Source organism: Acanthochromis polyacanthus, chromosome 21 (genome assembly GCF_021347895.1).
Source record: "Acanthochromis polyacanthus isolate Apoly-LR-REF ecotype Palm Island chromosome 21, KAUST_Apoly_ChrSc, whole genome shotgun sequence".
Classification (NCBI taxonomy): Eukaryota; Metazoa; Chordata; class Actinopteri; family Pomacentridae; genus Acanthochromis; species Acanthochromis polyacanthus.
Genome location: NC_067133.1, coordinates 13168704 through 13194866, shown reverse-complemented (window position 1 = coordinate 13194866; position 26163 = coordinate 13168704). Strand labels below are relative to the sequence as shown.

At 39.2% G+C, this 26163-nt stretch overlaps 3 protein-coding genes across 4 annotated transcripts in view; 1 reads left to right on the top strand and 2 right to left on the bottom strand.

Moving 5' to 3' along the window:
• The window catches only part of bcat2 (branched chain amino-acid transaminase 2, mitochondrial), a 29503-nt gene extending 27677 nt beyond the window's left edge, over window positions 1-1826 (bottom strand). Inside the window, exon 1 of the mRNA XM_022194798.2 lies at window positions 1673-1826. Within this exon, the coding sequence (XP_022050490.2) occupies window positions 1673-1690 (18 nt within the window). The 5' untranslated portion in view covers window positions 1691-1826. The remainder of the gene's footprint in view (window positions 1-1672) is intronic.
• Window positions 1827-1996: 170 nt separating this feature from the next.
• hsd17b14 (hydroxysteroid (17-beta) dehydrogenase 14) lies at window positions 1997-11468 on the bottom strand. The gene is made up of 9 exons (XM_022194811.2): window positions 11198-11468; window positions 11069-11107; window positions 10863-10960; window positions 9787-9853; window positions 9614-9705; window positions 6659-6763; window positions 6510-6577; window positions 3970-4066; window positions 1997-2495 (listed from the first exon to the last, which is right to left on the bottom strand). The coding sequence occupies exons 1-9, from the start codon at window positions 11277-11279 to the stop codon at window positions 2349-2351; spliced, it is 795 nt and encodes a 264-aa protein (XP_022050503.1). The 5' UTR covers window positions 11280-11468; the 3' UTR covers window positions 1997-2348.
• Window positions 11469-13966: 2498 nt separating this feature from the next.
• Window positions 13967-24355, top strand: kcna7 (potassium voltage-gated channel, shaker-related subfamily, member 7). Of its 2 annotated transcripts, XM_051941039.1 has the most exons (3): window positions 13967-15078; window positions 15848-16601; window positions 19454-24355. In XM_051941039.1, the coding sequence occupies exons 2-3, from the start codon at window positions 15900-15902 to the stop codon at window positions 20366-20368; spliced, it is 1617 nt and encodes a 538-aa protein (XP_051796999.1). In that variant the 5' UTR covers window positions 13967-15078; window positions 15848-15899; the 3' UTR covers window positions 20369-24355. The 2 variants fall into 2 exon arrangements, with proteins under 2 accessions (XP_051796999.1, XP_022050206.1); XM_022194514.2 differs by having other exon boundaries at window positions 13967-16601.
• Window positions 24356-26163: the final 1808 nt, after the last annotated feature.

The following is a 26163-nucleotide window of genomic DNA, read 5'->3' as shown; positions in this document are numbered from 1 at the left end:
CGAGGTTTCTTCCCTGTTAAAAGGGTGTTTTTCCTTGCCACTGTCACCTTTGGGCTTGCTCTGGGGGTCAGGCATATGGGTTCTGTAAAGCGTCTTGAGACGATTTGACTGTAATTGACGCTATATAAATAAAATTGAATTGAATTCAGACAGGTACTGATCTTCTTTCATCCTGCTGAGTTGCTTTTTTTTTTTTTTTTTAAACTCTCAATAAATAAATTGGAAGCCAAAACCACCACTAAAGCTGCTGTGGAAAATGCATTTCATCATTGTCATCTGGTGGCTAAACAGTAAAAAGTAGATTTCTTCCATAAATGGAAGGGGGTAAAAAAAGCACAATCTAGTGCGTAAAGATTCTCCAGAATGGGTCTGATAGTCACATTTTTATCGGGAAGGACCCACAGACCAGAATGTGTCTCTCACAATATTAAAATAAAAATAAATCATTGAATCCTAAATATTGAAATACTTTTCAATATGCAGAACACTTGCTGATGTTATGCGTTCATTACGCGACAAATAATCTTGAATTAAACAATTTTTGGACATGAAATCTGAAAACTAATGTTGTATTCCTGCTAACCTTCCCCTTCATGTTTATTTTCTCCTCTGTCCGGGTCTGCCAACTGAAATCCACACTCATGGATGTTACTGATGCGCGTTTGCCAACTACACACACCGTGTCTCATCTGCTCATCAGAACAAATGTAATCACATCTGTATTAACTATATTGTGGTTAGAACAGTATAATTAACATCTTTGAAATTCCTACAGGAAGCAGCACAGTGACTCTGCTGCAGGAGCCCATTCAGTTCAACACATGATGCAAGTTTTGCCTTCATTGCAACTGTGAATGTGTGTAGTTACAGCTGTGGTTTCTTCCTCACGCATGTGCAAATCTGATGAAAGAAATCTTGTTTAACCTCACTTGGACACACTGTCTTGAATGAAAGTGTGTTTTAATTAGCTCCTACTAGCATTTATAGCTTACTTCACATTCATGAGCTAACTTTATTAATTACAAATATATAGCACACAAAAACGTGCTGATAAAACATGCATTCAATTGTCGGGATCAGTAAATATGTGTCTTGACCCACCTGAGAGCCTCACACCAAACTTCATTTAAAGATCTGACAATTTTAACAGAACTTGCTTATTACTTTGTCATAGAAACACTCATGTCTGCTCAACTATCAGTGGCGTGTATTTTACACTTCGGCTTATAAAGAAGTTACCCAGACCACACTTTAAATAAAACATGTAAACCTGCCAACATACAGAAAAGGGGTGCAAGTTTCAAGCTGTCTCGTAAAAAAAAAACATTAAATTTCACAGATCAGAGTTTTTTGTCATTTGAAGTAGGCCGAATTTGTTACAAAGCTTCACAAATTTGCAAACAGCTTTTATTTGTGTTTTACGAAGTATGAATTGTGGCCAATGAGCAAAAGACGTTTACTTCCCATATTTCTGAATGGGGTTTGGTGCCGTGCCGCTGTGTTTTGCCAGCCTCGATGATGGCGGGACACAGAAGCCAGAGAAACGAGCCGATTATGAACCTTATCAGCTCCCCAGCTCGTAAGCGGTTATCTTATCTCTTATTAAGGTGAATGATTTACTCTGGAAATCAATGCGGACAGACAATAAACAGCAGACAGTGTGTGAACTCACCGTCCGCAGCGCTGCCATCTCCGCGACGTAACGATGATAAACGAGATTATTCGCTCGTGTGGAAACAAACACCCAAAGTCAACTTGAGTTCCGCTTTGAAACCCGAGAGCAGCCGAGGTGAAACCGGCAGGAACACAAAATGTCCTTCAAGATATTTAACAAACACTGGCCCCTGTTAGTTTTTAATCCTTTAAGTGACCACTTTGTATTTTTATCTATTTTTTAGGTTTAATAAGTAAAATAACCCAAATTACCCTGGATAAAGATGAGATGATTTTTTTACTTTTATTTTTTTTTCTAAGGTAACAGAATCGATTTGATGAATGTAGATATATTGGTCGGTTTTATTTAGCGGCACAGTCTCAATGAGGAAGTACGTGGAGGCGTGACAAAAACAACAAACGTGTGATTGGAGGAGCAGGAGGGAGGTTATTACAGGTCACAGAGCTGGATGCTGATTGGTCCATCAGTGGGGCGGGTACAGGTCGCGTTACTGCAAATGCAAAAGTCTTCCTCCAGCAGGCAATCTGCACAACTGAATGAATAAAATGGCACTTTATTAGTACTATTTGGGAGTAGAACCCCTTCCTCTAGTTAAACCTGTTTTGTGTGTTAATCTGCATTAACCAGCAGCGCCACAGCCATGAGGAGGAGGAAGATGAGGAGGTCAGGACAGTCAGGAGGGGATCTGACTCTTGAATCCATAGTTGAGTTCAGCTCCTCCACTGAGCAGCAGGTCGATGCCGGTGCAGAACGTGGCCTCGGCGGCGAGGAACAGGGCAGCCAGTCCACACTCGGCCTCCGTCCCCATCCGACCCATCAGCTGTGGGAGAGCAAAGCCAGTCATTTCTCATCCCACATAATTGTGGTTGCATGAAACAACTTCCTCATGTTTGTGTGGTTTTACACTCCTGCAGCAGCTGCTCCCACCATTTGCTGCTGTGTTGTAAAAGAAGTTCCTATCCTGTTTTTCTATGCAAGACTCCATTCAAAAAAAACCCTAACAAATCATCAGCAAATTCACTGATTTCTACTCAGCCAGCGTCCAAATAGGGTTGCAGCTAATGATTATCTCATTTTAAATTAATCTGCTGATTTGATCAATTAACTGATTAGTTTTTAGTCTGTAAAGTGTCAGAAGATGTTAAAATGACAATCAGTATTTTCTAAATGCCAAGAAAGTATCCTCAAAAGTTCTGTTTTGTCCACAACTTGAAGATATTTAATTTACAGAAACCAGATTCATTAACTGTTGACAACTAATCGATTAACTGCTGCAGCTCTATTTTGAACGCTTTCAGTGGAAGATAAGGCAGATTTTCCAGATGTGTTCAGTTAAAATATATAAAAGACAATCAAAAAGTTACAAGACTACATCAGGAAATATTGAAAAATATTGATGAGTGTCATAAAGTAACACGTCTCATTTGTCCACAACCCAAAGATATTCAGTTTGCTCTCACAGAGGAGGAAAGAAACCATAACATATTCACATTTAAGAAGCTGGAATCATAAAAATAGAAACAGATTAATTCATTACAAAAATGTCTAGCAGATTCATTTAATAGTTGACAATCAATTATTCCTTACAGTTAGTGGGGTTCATGTGCTTCTTATTTTAATAACTTGAGTAAACAGAGTGTAAAACTAATAACTCCTGCTCCTCTTCCTGCGGTGATACTGCCATAAATCACTAGAACATGGCATTAACAGTAGCACCTGAATTATCAAGTGCTGACACAGATAATCATCTTGTAGTTTTCCACTATGAATAATGAAAAGCAAACAGAGACGGCTGTTTGTTCTGACTCATGAAAAGGAGGCTAAAAACAAAAAGCCACCTGTTGCAGAAAGTCAGTCTGCCGAGCTTCAGGACTGAAAGTTTTGATGTTTACAGGCTTCACTGTTTGTCTGAGTAGAAGCTAAAGCTATACTGCACTCCCGATCCAAGAGCTTGAGCTGCTTTGCACGGAAGAACAGAGAAGAGTTGCAGTATCCAGAAGTTGAGACTGATTGAGACATGCTTTTAAAATCCTAGTGGCATGTGCTGGGACTCAGAGGGTTAATATGCGTCTCATTTTCTTTACTGACCTTCTCTGTTCAATGCTGCTGAAACACTTGAATATTAAAAGTGACTACAGGATCATGTGTTACAAACGTTCCAGGACTTTTCACATCTTTTCGGATCAAAGTCTTCACATTCAACGAGGAGGTCTCGCTGCTCCCGTTTTTCATAGTTTTAAGCATTTTTGAAGCTTTCCAGGACTTGGTAAAGATCACGTCTACTTGAAGCTCACCTGAGCGTTTTCTCCCATTTTAATGGCAGCTGCAGCATCTGGAGTCTGTCCTGCTAACTCTTCCCACAGAGGCGTCATGACATTACCCGGAGAGATGCTGCAACACAGTCCAGACACCGTTATCAGACAAAGACACAGTATTATTAAAGTAAATATTTAAATCAGGAGTGAGATAACATATCAGTATAGCAATATATTTTATCTCTTCCGCTTGTGTTGATATTAAACAGACTGTGAAGATTAATTTGAACAAGAAAAGCACTCAGAGAGCGGCATACTCCATTAAATCTGCCCAGTCGTATCATTTCCAACGGCTGAAATGTTGAAAAAAACATTGTGGCAGAAATTGAATATAGAATGTGGTCATTTAATATGGATTTACCCAAAACAAAATGACCTGGCGCTGAGCACAGGCGTGTGTTATGCATGTGTACGTTATGTATGGATAACAAATCATTTGACCTAAATGTGTAGTGGGTGGCGGGAATTGATGGGACTCAGGACAATTTAATCAGTTGTTCTTGTATGACTTCCAACAGATAGGTCCTGATAAGTCTGCAGTGGTCAGTTTGTAGTAGGATCCCAATCATATGATCGTCAGCTGGTAAATGACGTAGAGTTCACTTGTTGTCATAGTTACAGTGACGCCATGCCGCTACCTCGCAATGACACAGAAATCTTGAACAAATCCTGTCTTTATGTTGTTGTATGTAAGCTGCTAAACACTTGAATTTCCCTCTGGATTAATAAAGTATCTCTCGGGATGTTTTTTTTTTCTGTGCATCATTTATGTAGCATTAAAAAGCAGGTTCTTCTAACAGGTACAGAGGCATTGTTGCAGAGATCTCTTTTATATGTTTGAAACGTCAGTGGTTTATTGAATGTCTCTAAAACTAACTGTTCCTGAAAGATGGTAGCAGATTAATTAGTGACTATTCTAATAATCAAAAATGATAATTTTTGAAAAATGGCAAAAACAAATTGATTACTATCTATTCAGGTGAACACAGCTCTTGTTTTTTCTTCGTTTTCTACCATTTTTAATTCATTTTTATAAATTCATATTGTTAATTTGAATGGGTTTGTCTTTTTTTTAACTTTGTACAGTGTCCCTGGTTGTTCTGAAAAGTGCCTGTGAATAAAATGTATTCATATTATTATTGTCTTGGGGGCAAAGTATGAAGCTTTAAGACATGTCAGGCTTTATAGTCAGACTTTATGATTGTGTAATTTTGGAAATTAATACACAGTGGTGCAAACTAAGTTTACTGTACTTGAGTGCAGTTGTAATGTATTTTTTACTTGGCTTGAGTGTTTCCACTTCATGCCACAATCAGAGGGAGAAACTGTGTTTTAATCCACTTCATGTATTCCACGAAAATGGTTAGATTTCAGATCAAAGTATTTTTAAGAAAAATTCCAGCTGTTCAGAAGATTTTGTCTTGGGACCTCTTATAAAAAAATTAAAAAAAAAGAAGACTGTCATGTTTCAAACAGATGTTTACCTTCTAAACTTTTCAGCTGGTTTTATTTAGAGATGTAAAATTATCTCATATTCCACTAACAGCAAATTAGAGACTTCAAAACAGATTTGTGTAGCAGAATGTCTGTTTTTTTGTCCTTTCTCCAGTTAATCATCTCCTGACCTCAGTGAGTGAACTACTGTTTTATACCACTACAGCCAGAAACAACACATTTACAAAGCACTTGAGTTAGCTTTTAGTGACAATCCTTCCTATTAAACATATGAAAAATAAGAAAACACATCAGCTCCACAAAGAGTATAGAAAATTAAAATAGATGTGGTTTAACAGACATAATGGTAATGCACGTTATAATGAAGATTAATTTATTTAATCAAAAACATTTTAATTTCCGTTTTACAAATGCGAGAAGAAAAATCCTGTATGAAATGTATCTGCTGTTTCTGACCAGAAAAAGGAAAAATGCCTTTTGAATCGCCCTCAGTTATGAATTTGACAACAACTGACTGATTTTATGCATAATCCATGATGATGGAGATACAGGGGAAAAAAAACAAAAAAACAAAACATCAATGCAACGCAAAAACAGCATTCTGTCAATCTTCTAGAGAGCTCATCAAAACATCATTAATCCTTTTATCAGGGGAGTTTGTGTCTTAATAGCAGCCTGTGACTTTTTTTAAGGGCTGCTGGATTGTAGAAAACAGATAAAACTAACTTCACTCTGAGCAGCTCCAACTGTTTAATGCTGCTTACATCAGCATCAACAAGCTAATAATGTTGAATTTAACTTTGTAAAAGTAACAAACTGCTGTTCTGCAGAATTAATACATTTAATGCTTCACTTAAATAAACTAAATACTTCTGCAAGAAAATTTAAGCCTAAAATTTACCTAAAGTACCATAAACCCTTTAATCAGACATGATTTTGACTCTGCACCTTCACTACACAAATAAAATAAAACCTGTATTTGTGCTGAGAGAGGAATAGTCTCATTAGTGACATGAAACTGCAGCCAAAGAAACCAGAGCGACCACAGAAACCAGTTTCCTCACCAGTTCACTCTCACATTGTAGCGACTCTCGTCCACAGCCATCGCCTTTGTCATGGAGATTATCGCCCCCTTGTGGAGGAAACATCACATTACAGGACTCCATCGTCTCTGACATTTAGGAAGTGATGAAACATGTTTACCTGAACTCACCTTGGTGGCGACGTATGGAGCAGCATCTTTCTGACCGATGGTTCCCACCAGACTGGAAACGTTGATGATGTTTCCTTGTTGCTGTCGTAGAGACGGTAACGCGTACTGCAGACAGAGTGAGACCTCCTATTAATGCAAAGATCCTGTATATTGCACATACATGTGTCTGTAGGTATGATCAGATGGTGAGTGGAAACAATCAATAACATCTGTTAATATTTAATGTTAGATCCAAATTTAAAGCAAATATTTTACTGAAAATCTAATCTATCTGAATTCAAGAGCTTTTACTTGTGATATCTTTGAAAATGTAACCCTAACCCTTATTTAAAAATCACATTTAAAGAAACAGCCGCTGCGTCAAAGTACCTTCTATTAGAAAAATATTAGATTAGCATTATGGATGAACCTAAAAAATGTAAATATTGAGGTTGTATTGTGTGAATTTACCTTAATATTTTAAATATTAAGGATTAAAACCCTACAAAAAATAGAAAATACAGTCTGCATTATTGTTAACAGTATTCACAGAAGCAATATGTAAGTAAGTATTAAGGCCCCTAGTATCATTTTATTACTAATATTATGGAGATGAACTATACATGAAAACCCAACAAACTGCTGAATTCCCTGCCATGAGCAAGCTCTGTTTTAATTTCAATATATATAGCTATTATTTGGTATTTAAATTAATTTTTAAAATGTTATTATATTTGTACAAAACTTTTAATTTTGCAAAAATATTTTAGAAAATTTTCTACTTAGGCTTTGTTTTATTTTTTATAAAATAAAAAAGCCTAAAGTTAAGTCTGCAATTCCAACAAACAGAAGTCTTATCGATTGCATTTGATCAGATCGATTAATAACCCTCAGTGCCTGAATGTTAAAGCATAAATTTTTTTATCTTGAATTTTACTTTCTGAATGTCAGATTTCAAGGAATTAAAGTGTAACTCGTTTTTAGACTTTTAAGACCTCTTGAATCAAAGATATTTCAACATCTCTTTTCAGTATTAGACACTTCATTTGTCAACTGATATTTGTGCAAAATATGCAACATAATCAATACTTACACACGTGGACAAAATTGTTGGTACCCCTCAGTTAAAGAAGGAAAAACCCACAATTCTCACTGAAATCACTCGAAACTCACAAAAGTAACAATAAAGAAAAATTTATTGAAAATTAAATAATCAAAAACAGCCATCACTTTTGAATTGTTGATTAACATAATTATTTAAAAAAACAAACTAATGAAACAGGCCTGGACAAAAATGATGGTACCTCTATCAAAGATTGAAAACTATTTGACCAGAGTGACATGATTAACTCAGTTGTGTCATTTAATTGACATCACAGGTGTTTCCAAACTCATAATCAGTCAGTCTGCCTATTTAAAGGGAGACAAGTAGTCACCCTGCTGTTTGGTGAAAAGGTGTGTACCACACTGAACATGGACAACAGAAAGCGAAGGAGAGAATTGTCCCAGGACATCCGAAAAAAAATGATAGACAAACATCTTAAAGGTAAAGGCTATAAGACCATCTCTAAACAGCTTGAAGTTCCTGTGACAACAGTGGCTCATATTATTCAGAAGTTCAAGACCCACGGGACAGTAGCCAACCTCCCTGGACGTGGCCGCAAGAGGAAAATTGATGACAAATTGAAGAGACGGATCGTTGGAATTGTATCCAAAGAGCCCAGAGCAACCTCCAAAGAAATTAAAGGTGAACTCCAAGGCCAAGGTACATCAGTGTCAGATCGCACCATTCGTCGTTGTTTGAGCCAAAGTGGACTTCATGGGAGACGACCAAGGAGGACACCACTGCTGAAAAAAACTCATAAAAAAGCCAGACTGGAATTTGCAAAAATGCATGTTGACAAGCCACAAAGCTTCTGGGAGAATGTCCTTTGGACAGATGAGACCAAACTGGAGCTTTTTGGTAAGGCACATCAACTCTATGTTCATAGACTCAAAAACCAAGCATACGAAGAAAAGAACACTGTCCCTACGGTGAAACATGGAGGAGGCTCAGTAATGTTTTGGGGCTGCTTTGCTGCATCTGGCACAGGGTGTCTTGAAAGTGTGCAAGGTACGATGAAATCTGAAGACTATCAAGGCATTCTGGAGAGAAATGTGCTGCCTAGTGTCAGAAAGCTTGGTCTCAGTCGCAGGTCATGGGTCTTCCAACAGGATAACGATCCAAAACACACAGCCAAAAACACCCAAGAATGGCTGAGAGAAAAGCGTTGGACTATTCTAAAGTGGCCTTCTATGAGCCCAGATCTGAATCCCATTGAACATATGTGGAAGGAGCTGAAACATGCCATTTGGAGAAGACACCCATCAAACCTGAGACAACTGGAGCTGTTTGCTCATGAGGAGTGGGCCAAAATACCTGTTGACAGCTGCAGAACGCTCATTGACAAATACAGAAATCGTTTAATTGCAGTGATTGCCTGAAAAGGTTGTGCAACAAAATATTAAGTTATGGGTACCATCATTTTTGTCCAGCCCTATTTCATTAGTTTGTTTTTTTAAATAATTATGTTAATCAACAATTCAAAAGTGATGGCTGATTTTGATTATTTAATTTTCAATAAATTTGTATTTATTGTTACTTTTGTGAGTTTCAAGTGATTTCAGTGAGAATTGTGGGTTTTTCCTTCTTTAACTGAGGGGTACCAACAATTTTGTCCACGTGTGTAGCTGTTTTTTTAAAGTGTACTTGAAAATGCCCAAAATTTAGAGAAATTATTTCAGATTGATGTAAATAATGTTTTTCAATTCATTGCAAATTCAGTGCTTTAAAAATGTCCAGCGGTTTTATTCTCTGCTGTTTATTTTTAACTTTTCAGCAATGACCAAGTTTCAGTCCAATCAGAGCGTACAGATTTTTCTGCTTCCACAAAAGTCTTTTTTAAATTATTTGCATGCATAAGTGCGAACAATTACTTTCGATGCCAAGAAGTAGCTGATGAGGTTCAGATTGAGCAGCTCTCTGAACTCCTCTGCTGTGGTGTCGTCAGTCGGTTTATGAGGAGGATCTGAAGAAGTCGGATTCAAAAACAGAGACTGAGGAACGGAAGCATCCTGGTGACTGTAGGGTTAAAAAAAAAAAAACTCACGCCAGCCTGCGTTGTTAACCAGACAGTCGACGTGTCCATGAAGGTCCACTGTGGCGTCGATCAGCCGCTGTGGAGACACAGTCAGTTACTGCAGAGCAAACACAGGAGTTAGTGGAGTCAAGGAGATTTAGAACAACAAGAAAAGAACAGATGAAAGCAAACTCTGACCGTTTAGTGAGGATAAAAAACACCAATTACTGTGTAACTAAACTTACAAAATGTCATCAAAAAGTGCTAAAACTGTTTGTTGTGTACATGTTTGGATCAGATCATCACTACCAAGGTGATGTGAGCACATTCGTGATTTCTCCATGGAGCTCAAACTGGAGAAGACATCACATTGTGTCAGTCAGCAGCTGCAGGAATCTACCTTCATGTTGAAGATCACTGCTGATAAGAAGTGTATCTGGCTACCAGCAGCAGAAGAAACTGGAGTTTTCACAAAAATATACATGAAAACCCAATCCAGTTTTGGTTTGAAATTTGTGCATTTTTTTTGTATTTATATATTCTGTTTTATCGCCTATAAAATAAGGACTTCGGTTAAATATGCAATTTCAGCAAACAGACATCTCATTGATTCTATGCGATCAGATCAATCAATAATCTTCACTGACTGATTGTTCAACTTTAAATTCACATAGTCTGTTTGTGGCTGCTACTGAGAGAAGACAGCAGTTTGCACTAAAATACACATGAAAACCTGACAAATTCAAGCGCCATCTTTGCTTTTATTTTAAATTCCTGCATCTTATTAAGTGTCTCTTTTTTTTATTATTGTTGCCATTGTTGTTGCCTGAAGTGAATAATAGTTTTTCTTTCTCTATGACAGTAAACTGAATATCTTTGGGCAAAATGCAAGTATGAGGAAATTATCTTTGATTTTGTTAAGAATTCTTAACAAGACATTTTATAGCCAAAACTGATCAATAATAGAGAAAACAATGACAGATCAGTTCAGTGACACCATGTGATCTATTGGCCTTGTGATCATGACTACCCTCTGCACATTTCATACAGAAACTGCAAATCTGTGCAGATTTTAACCAGACAATAACAGTATAGTTGTACTCTACCTTGATGTCTTCCTCCTTGGAGATGTCACAGGTGATAAACTTGCATGAGCCTGGTCCCGTTTTGTTCAGCTCCGCCTCTAAAGCTTCACCTGCTGCACCTGCAACACAGATATGTAGTTTTGATTGACGTACTTTTTTTTTTTTTGGCAAATCACTGAGGCAAAAAGAAGTGATACAATTTTTGCAGCAAAGTCAGAATCACTAACCTCCTCTTGCACAAAACACCACTTTGGCACCATTTTCCACTAAAACAAAAAGACGCAAAAATGTTAAGTGCGCCACTTCCAGCTCCACCTACAAGCAAACCCAAAACTTCAACAACCATAAACACCAACCAAACACTCTGACAATCCCTCTGCCGATCCCCTTGGATCCTCCAGTGACAACAGCAACTTTGTTGAGGTAGCGGAGGGACATTTTGTCTGCAGCTGGGATCACAAATCTGGTCGTAAAACGCCGAAAAGCTGCTGCGGAATAAAACAACGCTACCTGTAGCACCGCAGCTCAGCAGGAAGAACCGTGTTTGCACTTTCAGTGTGTTTTCACAGCAGAAATGCTTAGTCAGCTGTTTACCGACCGTCACGGCAGATTGTTTGATGAGTTCAAAGTTCCACCAAATCATGGGGTTTGCTCTGCTGCTTTCAGGTGCCCGCCCAGGATTATTGGAAATTACAAAATTAACCCGAAAGCTGGCAATAAAGTGGGGCTTCGAAAGTGGACATTTAAAAATACGTACAACAGCATTTCTCTTGTTCTAATGTGAAGTTAAATTATACTCAATTTAAATAGGATTATATTTAAAAACAGGCAAATGTGGACATTGTTAAAATTAATTTTCATCCAGTTTAACTGTAAATATGTCTGGTTGAAGCCATTTAGTCATAATTTTAAGCTTTACATTTTAACATCTACCCCCTCATTTTCAACTGTTAATACTTACTTTTAAATAATAATTTTAACTGCTTATCCCTACACTGTTTATCCACTTTTAGCTAACAATTTCAACCATAAGCCATACTTGGCAAATAATTTATGATTTTTATTCCTAATTTAGCACACAATTTCAACTGTTGACCATAGTTTTACCAAAAATGTTTCTCCATGCTTTAACTAACAATTTTCAGTAGTTTATCAACAGTTTAGCATGCTACTTTAGCTGTTTTTCTAGCTAACAATTTCAATTGTTATTGCATATCGTTGGTTAATTATTTCAAACTTCTAGCCATGCTTTTAGTTCACGGTTTCCAACTGTTTATTTGTAATATTATCTACACTCAACAAAAATATAAACAACACTGTTTTTTGCTCCCATTTTTTATGAGATGAACTCAAAGATCTAAAACTTTTTCCACATACACAATATCACCATTTCTCTCAAATATTGTTCACAAATCTGTGATAGTGAGCACTTGTCCTTTGCTGAGATAATCCATCCCACCTCACAGGTGTGCCACATCAAGATGCTGATTAGACACCATGATTAGTGCACAGGTGTGCCTTAGACTGCCCACAATAAAAGGCCACTCTGAAAGGTGCAGTTTTATCACACAGCACAATGCCACAGATGTGGCAAGATTTGAGGGAGTGTGCAGTTGGCATGCTGACAGCAGGAATGTCAACCAGAGCTGTTGCTCGTGTATTGAATGTTCATTTCTCTACCATAAGCCGTCTCCAAAGGCGTTTCAGAGAATTTGGCAGTACATCCAACCAGCCTGACAACCGCAGACCACGTGTAACCACATCAGCCCAGGACCTCCACATCCAGCATGTTCACCTCCAAGATGGTCTGAGACCAGCCACTCAGACAGCTGCTGAAACAATGGGTTTGCATAACCAAAGAATTTCTGCACAAACTGTCAGAAACCGTCTCAGGGAAGCTCATCAGCATGCTCGTCGTCCTCATCGGGGTCTCAACCTGACTCCAGTTCGTCGTCGTAACCGACTTGAGTGGGCAAATGCTCACATTCGATGGCGTCTGGCACGTTGGAGAGGTGTTCTCTTCACGGATGAATCCAGGTTCACACTGTTCAGGGCAGATGGCAGACAGCGTGTGTGTCGTCGTGTGGGTGAGCGGTTTTCTGATGTCAGTGTTGTGGATGGAGTGGCCCATGGTGGCGGTGGGGTTATGGTATGGGCAGGCGTCTGTTATGGACGAACAACACAGGTGCATTTTATTGATGGCATTTTGAATGCACAGAGATACCGTGACGAGATCCTGAGGCCCATTGTTGTGCCATACATCCAAGAACATCACTTCATGTTGCAGCAAGATAATGCACGGCCCCATGTTGCAAGGATCTGTACACAATTCTTGGAAGCAGTTCTTGCATAGCCAGCATACTCACCAGACAAAACTGCACCTTTCAGAGTGGCCTTTTATTGTGGGCAGTCTAAGGCACACCTGTGCACTAATCATGGTGTCTAATCAGTGTCTTGATATGGCACACCTGTGAGGTGGGATGGATTATCTCAGCAAAGGAGAAGTGCTCACTGTCACAGATTTAGACAGATTTGTGAACAATATTTGAGAGAAATTGTGATATTGTGTATGTGGAAAAAGTTTTAGATCTTTGCGTTCATCTCATAAAAAATCGGAGCAAAAACAAAAGTGTCGCGTTTATATTTTTGTTGAGTGTAGCTATTTTAACTGCAAGCCATACTTCAGTGAATCATTTCTGTTTCTTTACAATTTTATGCTTTTAGCTAACAATTTCCAATTGTTTATCCATACAATTAGGAAACTGATTAATATGTTTACCTGTTGCATTAGCAGGCAGTTTCAAGGGAAACCTGTACTTTTATATCACAGTTATATTCATTTTCCAACCATTACTTATCTGTTTTAATCTTTTATACATTCATTTTGGCTGTTTATTTCTACTGCGTATCCCTTATGTTTGATTATTAACTTTTCTGCTCAAGCATGTTGAGTTCACCTCAGATGAGCTGAGCTAATCTTTCCATGTACGCCCCAGGACACTCCTGTTTGGGAATCCCTGATTAAATAAACAGCTTCACTTCTGACACTGACTGAGTTTTGCTGGCATGTGCTTCCCATCATCACAGCGCTACAGTAATCATCTGAACACTGCTTCAAAACAGTTCAAGGATATATGATTATTGCCCTAAAGACAACATGAGCATTTATCTGCTTCAGTTTGATTGTTGACTTTGAAAGTGTGCAGAATCTGAAATATGTTAGAACTTTTAAATGCTACATGACAGTATGACACATTTTAGATCTTCACTCAGACTTTGGGACAGCACAGTGCAATTTCATCGTAACAGAATCAGTTGAATATATTTTGGATTTCATGAATTAGAAAAGCCAGAAGCTGCAATTTACTTGAAGTATTTTACAGCAACATTTGCAGACTGTGAAAGAAGCCTCTACTGGGAATTGTAGTTTTTTTGTACAACTGGATGCCTGTGTAAACAACCACAGGCATCCAGTTTTATATTTATTACAAAATGCGGGATGGTCTGACTTGTAAATGTTGGCGATAATTCTTCACAAACCTCAGTAAAAATTAAGCTCTAATTTATAGCGAATCTATAAAAGCAGTTAGAGGAGAATAATGAATCCTAAGCACATGTTTGTGGTCTCATCTAGGAGTCTAAATCATGATCACCAACAGCACAATTTTTCCCTCTACTTTTTGAAAACAGTTTAGTTTTGGCCTGTGCAAGCTGACGTTCATGCATGTTTGAAAACATGTACAGTATGTTTAAGAAAGAGTGAGGGGTTAGGAGGGTGACATTTTCAAGCCGGGGGGAGAAGAGGCAGCGGGGCTCTCAGAGTAGCCAGGAGAGGGCTGAAGATTGAATTTCGGCCCCGCAGCATTCCCTGGAGGCAGACTGAGCGTGAGAGAGAGCACAAGGGTGCAAGTGAAGACAGTGAGTGACCTACAAACAAGCTTAACTTCACCCGGTGCTGCAGATTAACACCACAGCGGCCCCTGAAGGAGCCACGCCGCCTCCTCCACCTCCACCCTCCTCATCTCCTGAGCGTGACACATGAAGGAGGGACAATCTGGAGGGCTTGGCTGGACGTCGTAATGAGGGGAGTGATACACAGACGGGTGCAGAAGCAGCGAAGGGTCATGCTAAAAGGCACCTGGAGGTGGAGGTACAGTGGGAGAGTCATGGTCACTCGTTGGAGGTGTGATTAGTGTGAAGCTCTGGCAGGCAGGTGACAGGAGGACACCGGGCTGAGGTGGGTTTCTACTGACTGCATGTGTGGAGATGGACATGATGATTTACAGTGAAATATAGTAGAATATGAGTGAAAAAGGTCTAAAAATTCCTCAGAAGTTGGCTACGAAATCACCAATAAAGGAATGCATGCTTTCAGACACACCTGTTAGTCTCAAAATTTCCTTCACTTACACGCTATAAGGTACACCTACCTAAAACTAATGCAGCAGTTGTGCAGTAAATTACCATTTCATGAAATTTATAATGTCCAGGTTACATTGAAACTGCTTTAAAGTGGTGGCTAAAAAAAAATCAAATACAGCTTAAATGCATGCTTTCAGAGACACCTGATGTTAGATTTGAAATTTCATATACTTACAGTTTATAAGGCACCACCTAAAGCCAAAAGTAATGCAACAGTTCTGCAGTCAATTGTCATTTCAGGAAGGTTGTCAAGTCCAGGTTTGTTTGAAAGTGCTTAAAAGAGAGGCTGATTTAACTTTAGAGTGATTTTGGAGGATGTAGTCAGTGGTGTAAAATGAGCCTATCATTCACATAAACGGCGTAGACAAATAACCTGGCAGCACAGTGTAGAAGCAGTAAAAATAATGCGTTATTAGGTTGCAATGTAGTGAATCTGAGGATGTTATGGCTACATTAAACAGCAATGTTACTTATTTGTATGCACAAAAAACGTAATTTTCTTGCCTCTTTGTCTGTATCTACTTGTGATTTTCTGTTCTGTTGTTTCCACGTCGCTCGTTAAAACTCTGATTTCTTCTCTCCAGAGCAAAGACAAAGTAAAAATAAAACAGAAAAGGGAAAATCCAAGTCTGACAGATGGATAATCAAGACAAGGGGGGAGGTAAAGATGGAGGAGGTGGGCAGACGAAAGACAAACCAAAATCTGAGGAGGTGAGTGATGAAGACAAGCAGACCAAAGACAAGCACAACATGCTTGAGAAGGAGAGCAGCGAGAAGGAGCCGAGGAACGAAGCCCGGAAGGAGAACCGTCGGCTTGGTCAGTGGAGGAGCGGCTGGGCTCTGACCGAACGTCTGGCCATCAACGTGTCAGGAATGCGGTATGAAACCCAGCTCCGGACCCTCGCCCAGTTCCCAGACTCCCTGCTGGGAGACCCTCGCCGCCGCCTCCGCTACTTTGACCCACTGCGTAACGAACTCTTCTTGGACAGAAACCGGGCCTGCTTTGATGCCATCCTCTACTTCTACCAGTCAGGCGGGAGGCTGCGGAGGCCCGCCAACATCCCGCTGGACATGTTCCTGGAGGAGCTGCGTTTCTACGAGCTCGGAGAGGAGATCATTGACCGCTTCAAGGAGGATGAGGGCTTCGCCAAGGAGGAGGAGAGACCTTTACCTGCCAAGAAGTGGCAGCAGAGCATCTGGATGCTGTTTGAGTATCCAGAGTCGTCCAGCGGGGCACGAATCATCGCCATCATCAGCGTCATGGTCATTGTGATCTCCATCCTCATCTTCTGCCTGGAAACACTGCCGGAGTTCAGGATTGAGAAAGAACGGAGAGAGGTGAGGATTCATACAGCTGTAGATGGAGCTTTTATCATTGTAAAATCATATAAAGGAAGCAGGTGAGTGAAGGAAGAGGCAGGTTGCTGGCAGGGAGAACAGAGCTGCAGGAAAGTGATGAGGTGAACACAGAAGGACAACAAGCGTTGACAGGTGTCACCTCGCCAAACATACACCGGCTCTTACAGGACAAGGTGGAAACATCTTAATCTCCTCTATCAGCAAAACTAAAGTCTGGAGGAGAAACTAACATCAGAGAAAAGTTGAGAATCAAGAGAAGGCAAAGGGCAGCAGACAGAGAAGGAAAGTTTTTCTGGAGATTATTTTCGACTTGTCATTAAATTTGATCCAGTCAGACTGAAGGGAAGGAATGAAGGGGATGAGGAGAGCAGTGGTGGAAAAACAAGGGCGAGGAAACAAGAGAGCGAGTTGGATGGAGGTTTACCGTTAGAGCAGCGATATGTTGTGGAGATGCTGCCGCTCAGGGCCTCCTGCCAGAGCCAACAGGCACATTTAGATGAAGTGGATACTTGAAAAGTAGTGAGACGTTAGAGAGAGAGCAGGAGGACCAAGAGGAAGAGAAGCAAGTGTGAAGGAAAGGAAAGGAGATGAGCTTGTCTCACGTTACCCCTTGGAGATCTAAAGGGCTAAATATAGAGGAAGGACAACCCTAAGAGTGCATCAACACATAAACCAATGTCTGTATTAATAAACGCAGTGACTCACAGGCTACACACTGAAAACGGCATGGAACAGACGCCGGCAGATCAGTTTTTATGATGACTGCCACAAAATGAAATTAGCCTTCAGTAGCCTGGAGACGAGACGGTTTCTGGAGGTTCGGCAGCAGCACTCGGTGGATTTATGTTCCCAATCAGCACCGAAGCTTCCCGTCACTCCCATACATAGATACTCATATGATCAGAATGTTTCACACTTTTGGATTCTATGCAAGCAGAACCAGACATACATGCATAGCCGTCTCTACGTAATCCGTCACTCGCTTTACTGGAAATCTCACTAAATTTGCAAAGCTCGATCCTCATACGTTTATTTATTGGTGGCATTTGACATTTTACAAAGTGTTTGAGGGACCAGCAGACAAATACTGACACCTTCGAGCTATTTAAGCTGTACCGTCCAGGTTACTCTGGACTCTGCTGTCCACAAATTATTTCTTTACCGGATGCAGACATCTGAGAGATCTTAAAATACAATTGTAACTTACTGGATTGCAGTAATCATAAGTGAGATATGAAATGCCTCATCTGAGCAGCATCCGTCTTTGAATTCCTTTAGTAAATGCTGCAAGCAGTTCAGATTGTATGTGAAGAAAAGCAGTTGTGGGATGTAACTAAATACATTTACTTGAATATTTCACGTGAATGCAACTTTACATACTTTTTTGAATCTTTTCTTAATTTTTACATTTATCTGACAGCTCTAGCTACCTCACAAACTAAGATTTTTGCACACAAAACACATGAATTACCACATGAAGATTTGATAGAAAGTTAACAGTTCATGCAAGTACAACTGAAAAAAAACCCCATTAATTAAACTTGCGATGACATTCCTCACTATTTTCTGTTGATTTCAACAATTAATGGAGAAATTAATCAACAGATTGATCCATAAAGAAAACAGTCATTAGTTGCAGTTCAAAATGAGCATCACCATAACCAGCTATGACCATAAAATCCTGCTTTCATATAAATGCATGAGTAATATTAATATAATGGTATAATATATGAGTTCAACAATCATAGGTGACATCTTTTTATGCATTTAAATGACATTTTTAATGCTTTCTGCAGTTATTAGTGCTTTCACTTTAGTAAATGCTGTGAAAACTTCCTCCATTGCTGCAGACATGAGAACACAGGGCTAATGGGAAGAAAGAAAACAGAGACATGTGCTTGATTTATAGTTCATTAGGGGCACCTGGCTAAAACTAATGTAACCTAATACAACAGTCCTGCAGTAAATCCTCCCTTAACAAAGGTCATAATGTTCAGTTTGGGTTGAAAAATGTTTAGAAAGATGTTTTTGGAGGATTTAGTTCTTGTTAGGTTGTTCATCCCAATTTGATATATGTTGGAATAATGTAAAGCAGCTGAAAGGCACCACAAATGATCACATAGTTGAATAAATACCTCTCAAACACAGTTTCAACCCAAACTGAACCTTCCTAAGAGGATGATTTACTGCAGACTACTTTAGTTTAACTCTACCTAATAAACCGGGACCTGAGTGTATAAATACACAGTGTCATGGACAATATGTGCTGCGAGGCCATCAAACGCTTTAGAGTAACTTTATCTAACTTGTTAAAAGACACTAATGCCCAGTTATGTCAAACCTGCACCTACTTCCCAGAAAAAACAAGCAGCTGGGTTAAACGAAGTGTCAGATGCCTGTAACACAAGCCACGGTCACATGAACATAATGTTTTTTGTACGTTTAAATATAGAGAAACGCATTTATATAAAAGTCTGCAAGAAAAAAATTAAAGCCAGGAGAGCGAAAATGGAGAGGAGAGAGAAGTTAGCAGGGTATCAGTGATCTCCTGGTGACAGATGTCATATTACAAATGTGCTGAGGACCAACTTTCACAATAATCGCTTCTCCTCACTTGTCCCCTTCCTGTTTACTCCTTGTTTTGTCTCTGTTTACACGCCTGTAAACATCGTTTCCATGGAGCTATTTACTACCTTTACTCTTTATTCTCGTGTTCCTTTTTTCAAGCTTTCATAAACAACAGATGGATAAAATAATCTGAGAGGCACATGCTTTGATTTTTCATTTCATTTTGGAGCCTAACTGCTTCTGCTTCCTTGTTAATCTCACAGCAATTCACCACCATCCCTCACCCCACCATGCCCAATGAAACCATCCTCATCCCGCCTGGATTCACCCCCTTCCAGGACCCGTTCTTCATAGTCGAGACCATCTGCATCTGCTGGTTCTCCTTTGAGCTCATCATGCGCTTCATCAGCTCTCCGAGCAAGGTGCACTTCTTCAAGGACATCATGAACATCATCGACTTCTTTGCCATCATGCCTTATTTTGTCACGCTGGGCACCGAGCTGGCCAAGGACAAAGGCGCTCAGCCGTCGGTGTCGCTGGCCCTGATCAGGGTCATCAGGCTGGTGAGGGTCTTCAGGATCTTCAAGCTCTCGCGTCACTCCAAAGGTCTGCAGATTCTCGGCCAAACGCTGAAGGCCAGCCTTCGAGAGCTCGCCCTGCTCATCTTCTTCCTTTTCATCGGCGTCATACTCTTCTCCAGTGCCGTCTACTTTGCTGAGGTGGACAGTCCTGGCACGGCCTTCACCAGCATACCTGAGGCCTTCTGGTGGGCTGTGGTGTCCATGACGACGGTCGGCTATGGTGACATGTGTCCGGGCACGGTTGGAGGGAAGCTGGTGGGCTCCATGTGTGCCATCGCCGGCGTCCTCACCATCTCGTTGCCAGTGCCTGTTATCGTGTCCAACTTCAGCTACTTCTACCACCGAGGGATGGAGTGCGAGGACACCAAGGAGTATCACCACGTGGCCACCTCACTCTGGGAGAAGGACGATGAGGAGGATGACGATGAAAATGGAACAGACGACTGGCCTGAAAACATTGAGGACTACGCACCGCTGTACGGACAGAACAGGGTCATCAGGCCGCCGCTCAATGGAGCTTTGCTGGATGCGCTCGACAAAACTGGTCAGAAAGGAATAAATTTCTACCTCAAAGAACCGCTGGTCACTCAGGTGTAAAGACAGACAGGAGACAGACAGAGTCCCATCACAAAACATGAAGCTGAAATGTCGAAAAGGAAGAACGAGATGGCGACACTAAGAAGTGCACTGATTCAAACCCAGGTCTGTGTCTCTCATGTGATCATTGTTTTTATATCTGAGGCTTCTGCATGATTAGATGCACAGAAATCATCTGTTTTTCACTACAGACAAGCAGAACTTAGAAATGTTTCCAGATCCAGTGAAGCATCTTCTGTCAATCTCAAATAAAGACATTCAACCAGCTGCACGATAGAACTGATTTTTCTCTGAAGCCAATTTAACATATCAGCGACATGCACCTTATACAGCTGGTTTAGGGCAAAGCAAGAACACTAAGATAAATATAGACATAAGTGGATTCAGTTTATCCAGACAGACAACTTCCTACAAGGTTTCAAGAAAGTTCCTAGAAAGTTTCCTGACACTAAACATATGAAGACATCATGTAAACTCAAGTAAATATTTATTAAGTCCTAATTAACATTTGAAACTGTACAACAGTGATGGAAAGGAACTTAGACAAACATTAACTAAAGTACAATTTTGAGGTACTTTACTGAAGCATTTCCATTTTTATGGCACTCCAGTCCATTTCAGTGGGAAATTCCAGTTTCTATTCTACCACATTAATCTGACAGCTTCAGTTACTTTTAAGATGAAGATTCTATGCAATGGATATTATAACAAGCTTTTCAAAATACCAGTGATTTTACAACCTTTTTGACTTCTTGCATATTTTAAAAACTAGTGTGAGGTTCAGCTCACATTTCAGATAGACTTCTTATATGCATTCATTTAAATAAATGTTCCAATGATCCCAGCAAAAATCAAGGATTAGAGACAAAAATGAAAACAGATGTAGTTATCATAACTTTGTTTTTTTTTCTTCTTTTCTCTATTATTAATCATATCACACTCAGATTCATCTGCTGTCCCTGAATATAAAACTAAATATAAAACTGGATATGATGTATTTGCAACAGCTACAATGACAACATGCTGCTAACACAATAATTCTTCACTGTCAATAATGTAATCTTGTCCTATATAATAATATATCAGGCAGAGGGACCAAAGCAGGACTTTTACTTTAATATTTTAACTACATTTGGCTGCTATGAATGTTTACTTAAGAAGGATTATTCATACAGGACTTTCTCTAGTGCTTGAGTGTTTTTACTTTACTGTATTTCTACTTAAGGATCCGAATACTGATTTTACCACTGGTGCATCCCTCCTATATGTAGACTTTTCTGCTTACTTTTGAACAATTTTAACCCTGTTTTCACATTCAGTTGATGAAGCACTATATAGTTTACACTAGAAAATGTTTTTTTCACCCCTATAATTAGTAGATTATTCAGATTTAGCGACATGTTGTGCAGCGGTGTCACTTGTGGCCACCAAATTGGAAAACACGCTAAAAATCTTCTTTGTGCAGGTGATTGAATATGTTTCAGTCATGCTTGACGGAGGATAATCCGAGGCTTCTGGGAATTGCATTAATACACATAAAAATGTTTAGTAAACTGAGATTTTTATCTTGGAGAGAAAACAGATTTGTATCTCTTTAATGTAGCTGTAAATGCAAAAGTCTCAAATGTAAAATTTATGATTACATGAGAGAAAGTGTAGCAACACTGATACCAGAAGTAAATCTACACTAAAAACAGAACTGTCATTCTACAATATGTGTACAATCACTGGAGAGACTGTTTACGTAACGATCTGTGTTCTCAATGTCCATTTGCTGCGTATTTATCTCAGTAAGTTAGATTTCCAAAGCAGATAACTCCATTATTTGTCCTTGTGCAGCTGCTAAATGTGCTTTGAGTGAAGCCCTGTACTTGTAGGAGTTATGGCAGAAAAGTGGATCTGCGGTCTCACGCTGATGTGGACAACAAAGAGATCGCTCATCGGCTGCTGATGGTGCAGACAGAGTTCATGTAGTTGGTCCAGAGCCAGTTTGTATGCCACATAGTTACACAGTGTAATAGATACAGCAGAGAGAGGTGCAGGGCAGAGACCTGATCTCAGGTCAGACATTTTTGTCACGGTGGTAAAGTCGAGACTACGAGACATTCTGGCTAAAGCAGCTCTGATGATCTCAGCTGGTTGTTGCTGCAGCTTTGTAGAACTTTGTCCTCACTTCACTGACTTTGGCTTTCTTTACACTCAAAAGTGGGGATGTCCCATTGATTTTTGCCTCCAATCAAATTCCAATCCACATTATTTTACATTTAGTATTTGCCGAAAATCTGACACCAGTTTCCGAGGTAATACATACTATTAGTATTATAGATTTGCTGTATTATCTGGTTGATTTTACTGTCTAACACTGTAGCAACCAGAGGAGGCTGACACTGCAGTGTTGGCAGGCAGAGAGCATTGTGTGGTTTAGCTAGTGAAGGGGCACCGTGATAAAGTCTTATGTGAGGCTTAATGACCTTTAACATCAGTACTATAGCCTAGTGGCACATCCAACAGCTACTTATGCATCCTGAATTATGTCTCTATGGCTTTACTAGCAATATCAGCACATAATCAACAAAAGTGCATTGAGTCCATATAATTAATAAATTAATTATTAAGTGACAATGCTGCATATATAAAGGAAATTGATCAAATTTACAATGTATGTATAACAGTGGATGTAAACAAAGGATCAAGCTTAGGTTGTTACCAATATAATTAGTTAAAAATTGCCTAGACATCACTGCTACACAGTGCACATGTGTTATTAAAAGAAACCCTAAATCTGCATTTTTGGGTGTTACACATTTTGCCATCTTTATGATTGAACAGTGGCTGCATTGACGTCGGTTTTATATGAGCACTGGGGAGGTTTACAAGTCTTTCCCAGGAAATTCTCGGTGTCAGTTAATTTTTTTTAGTGAATCGTTAGGCACCAAGTTGTGCATTTTCTGCATTCATTTGTGGTAAGAATGTCATTTTTATGTATAAGAAAACACAAAATTCAGAATCTAATGAAACATAGTAACGCTGTCAGGCTCATGGACAAATATTTATTCTCCTGCAGGTCAACGTTTGTTGTCTTTTGTTTGGGGAAGTAATCACTTTAAATGTGAATGTGGCACAGCTTTTTGTCAGTGATAAATTAATTGACTGTAAGTTACGTTCATTTTCATTTAACTTTAATAAAACCAGTAGATTTTATCTGTGTGCTGGTATTCTGAACTTTTTCCACATTCACAACTTATTACACATGTAGCGTCTCTTTGATATGCTAGAGAAAAAATTATATTTTTTTGCTGTTTTAAATACAACGCTGAAAAATAACATATTTTTGATGTGAACACAGTTACAGTTACAGTTGGCCATTTCTGTTTGTGTGATTTTACAGTCAATATATAAATGAATCCTTTTTTCTGTCCATTTACTAGTTATTATCTGCAACTTAACAAAAATAAGAAACATCTATAAAATAACAGCAACTGCTAAAAATAAATAAATAAATAAAAAACTGTTCCAGTGCACCACATCACTTATCCAGCAGTTATCAGATTATTATGGAAAACTCCTAGTTGTTATCAGAGCTTCACTGACCTGCAGAGATTCTTGTGCTAAATTTAACTGTTTGATGAAAGACTGATTGAATTTTGGTGGTGATGCTATTTCACAGCAGCATAAAGGATCAAAATGTCCTGAGTTATCCTTAAACCACTCCTGCAAGGTAATCTGCTTCACTCACGTCCATCTGTAAACTAGTTACGCTCTGAACAGGGATGATATGATGAATATAGATTTATGCTGTGGGATGATACAGACGTGTGAAACTGGAGGCAAAGCTGCAAATCAGTGGGTTTTACAAGCAATCAGTGTGGTGACATTGAAGTGTTAGGATTTCATGTTTTCAATCAGCCAGAGATATTTATATCTATACCTGAAAGGTTTTAAAAAGTAGAGTATATCAAGGCATTATGATATATATATTTATAAATATGTGCACTACCAGTCAAAAGTTTGGGCACACCTCTCATTCAGTGGTTTTTATTTTCATATTTTATACATTGTAGATTAATATTGAAGACATCAAAACCATAAAAGAATACATATGGAATTATGTTGTAAACATAAATGTGTTAATCTTTAATATTAATCTACAATGGAGAAAATAATGCAAATAAATAAAACGCATTGAATGAGAAGGTGTGTCCAAACTTTTGACTGGTAGTGCACATATACACACGTGGACAAAATTGTTGGTACCCCTCAGTTAAAGAAGGAAAAACCCACAATTCTCACTGAAATCACTTGAAACTCACAAAAGTAACAATAAATAAAAATTTATTGAAAATTAAATCATCAAAATCAGCCATCACTTTTGAATTGTTGATTAACATAATTATTTAAAAAAACAAACTAATGAAATAGGGCTGGACAAAAATGATGGTACCCATAACTTAATATTTTGTTGCACAACCTTTTGAGGCAATCACTGCAATTAAACGATTTCTGTATTTGTCAATGAGCGTTCTGCAGCTGTCAACAGGTATTTTGGCCCACTCCTCATGAGCAAACAGCTCCAGTTGTCTCAGGTTTGATGGGTGTCTTCTCCAAATGGCATGTTTCAGCTCCTTCCACATATGTTCAATGGGATTCAGATCTGGGCTCATAGAAGGCCACTTTAGAATAGTCCAACGCTTTTCTCTCAGCCATTCTTGGGTGTTTTTGGCTGTGTGTTTTGGATCGTTGTCCTGTTGGAAGACCCATGACCTGCGACTGAGACCAAGCTTTCTGACACTAGGCAGCACATTTCTCTCCAGAATGCCTTGATAGTCTTCAGATTTCATCGTACCTTGCACACTTTCAAGACACCCTGTGCCAGATGCAGCAAAGCAGCCCCAAAACATTACTGAGCCTCCTCCATGTTTCACCGTAGGGACAGTGTTCTTTTCTTCGTATGCTTGCTTTTTGAGTCTATGAACATAGAGTTGATGTGCCTTACCAAAAAGCTCCAGTTTGGTCTCATCTGTCCAAAGGACATTCTCCCAGAAGCTTTGTGGCTTGTCAACATGCATTTTTGCAAATTCCAGTCTGGCTTTTTTATGAGTTTTTTTCAGCAGTGGTGTCCTCCTTGGTCGTCTCCCATGAAGTCCACTTTGGCTCAAACAACGACGAATGGTGCGATCTGACACTGATGTACCTTGGCCTTGGAGTTCACCTTTAATTTCTTTGGAGGTTGCTCTGGGCTCTTTGGATACAATTCCAACGATCCGTCTCTTCAATTTGTCATCAATTTTCCTCTTGCGGCCACGTCCAGGGAGGTTGGCTACTGTCCCGTGGGTCTTGAACTTCTCAATAATATGAGCCACTGTTGTCACAGGAACTTCAAGCTGTTTAGAGATGGTCTTATAGCCTTTACCTTTAAGATGTTTGTCTATAATTTTTTTTCGGATGTCCTGGGACAATTCTCTCCTTCGCTTTCTGTTGTCCATGTTCAGTGTGGTACACACCTTTTCACCAAACAGCAGGGTGACTACTTGTCTCCCTTTAAATAGGCAGACTGACTGATTATGAGTTTGGAAACACCTGTGATGTCAATTAAATGACACACCTGAGTTAATCATGTCACTCTGGTCAAATAGTTTTCAATCTTTTATAGAGGTACCATCATTTTTGTCCAGGCCTGTTTCATTAGTTTGTTTTTTTAAATAATTATGTTAATCAACAATTCAAAAGTGATGGCTGATTTTGATTATTTAATTTTCAATAAATTTTTATTTATTGTTACTTTTGTGAGTTTCAAG

Excerpts from the sequence above, each read along its gene's own strand:
- hsd17b14 (XM_022194811.2), bottom strand. The coding sequence starts at position 11,279 with ATGTCCCTCCGCTACCTCAACAAAGTTGCTGTTGTCACTGGAGGATCC. Across the intron at positions 9,854-10,862 it reads CCAAGGAGGAAGACATCAAG|CGGCTGATCGACGCCACAGT; the intron begins GTAGAGTACAAC and ends GTGTCTCCACAG. Across the intron at positions 6,578-6,658 it reads CTCCATACGTCGCCACCAAG|GGGGCGATAATCTCCATGAC; the intron begins GTGAGTTCAGGT and ends TTCCTCCACAAG.
- kcna7 (XM_051941039.1), top strand. The coding sequence starts at position 15,900 with ATGGATAATCAAGACAAGGGGGGAGGTAAAGATGGAGGAGGTGGGCAG. Across the intron at positions 16,602-19,453 it reads TTGAGAAAGAACGGAGAGAG|CAATTCACCACCATCCCTCA; the intron begins GTGAGGATTCAT and ends TTAATCTCACAG.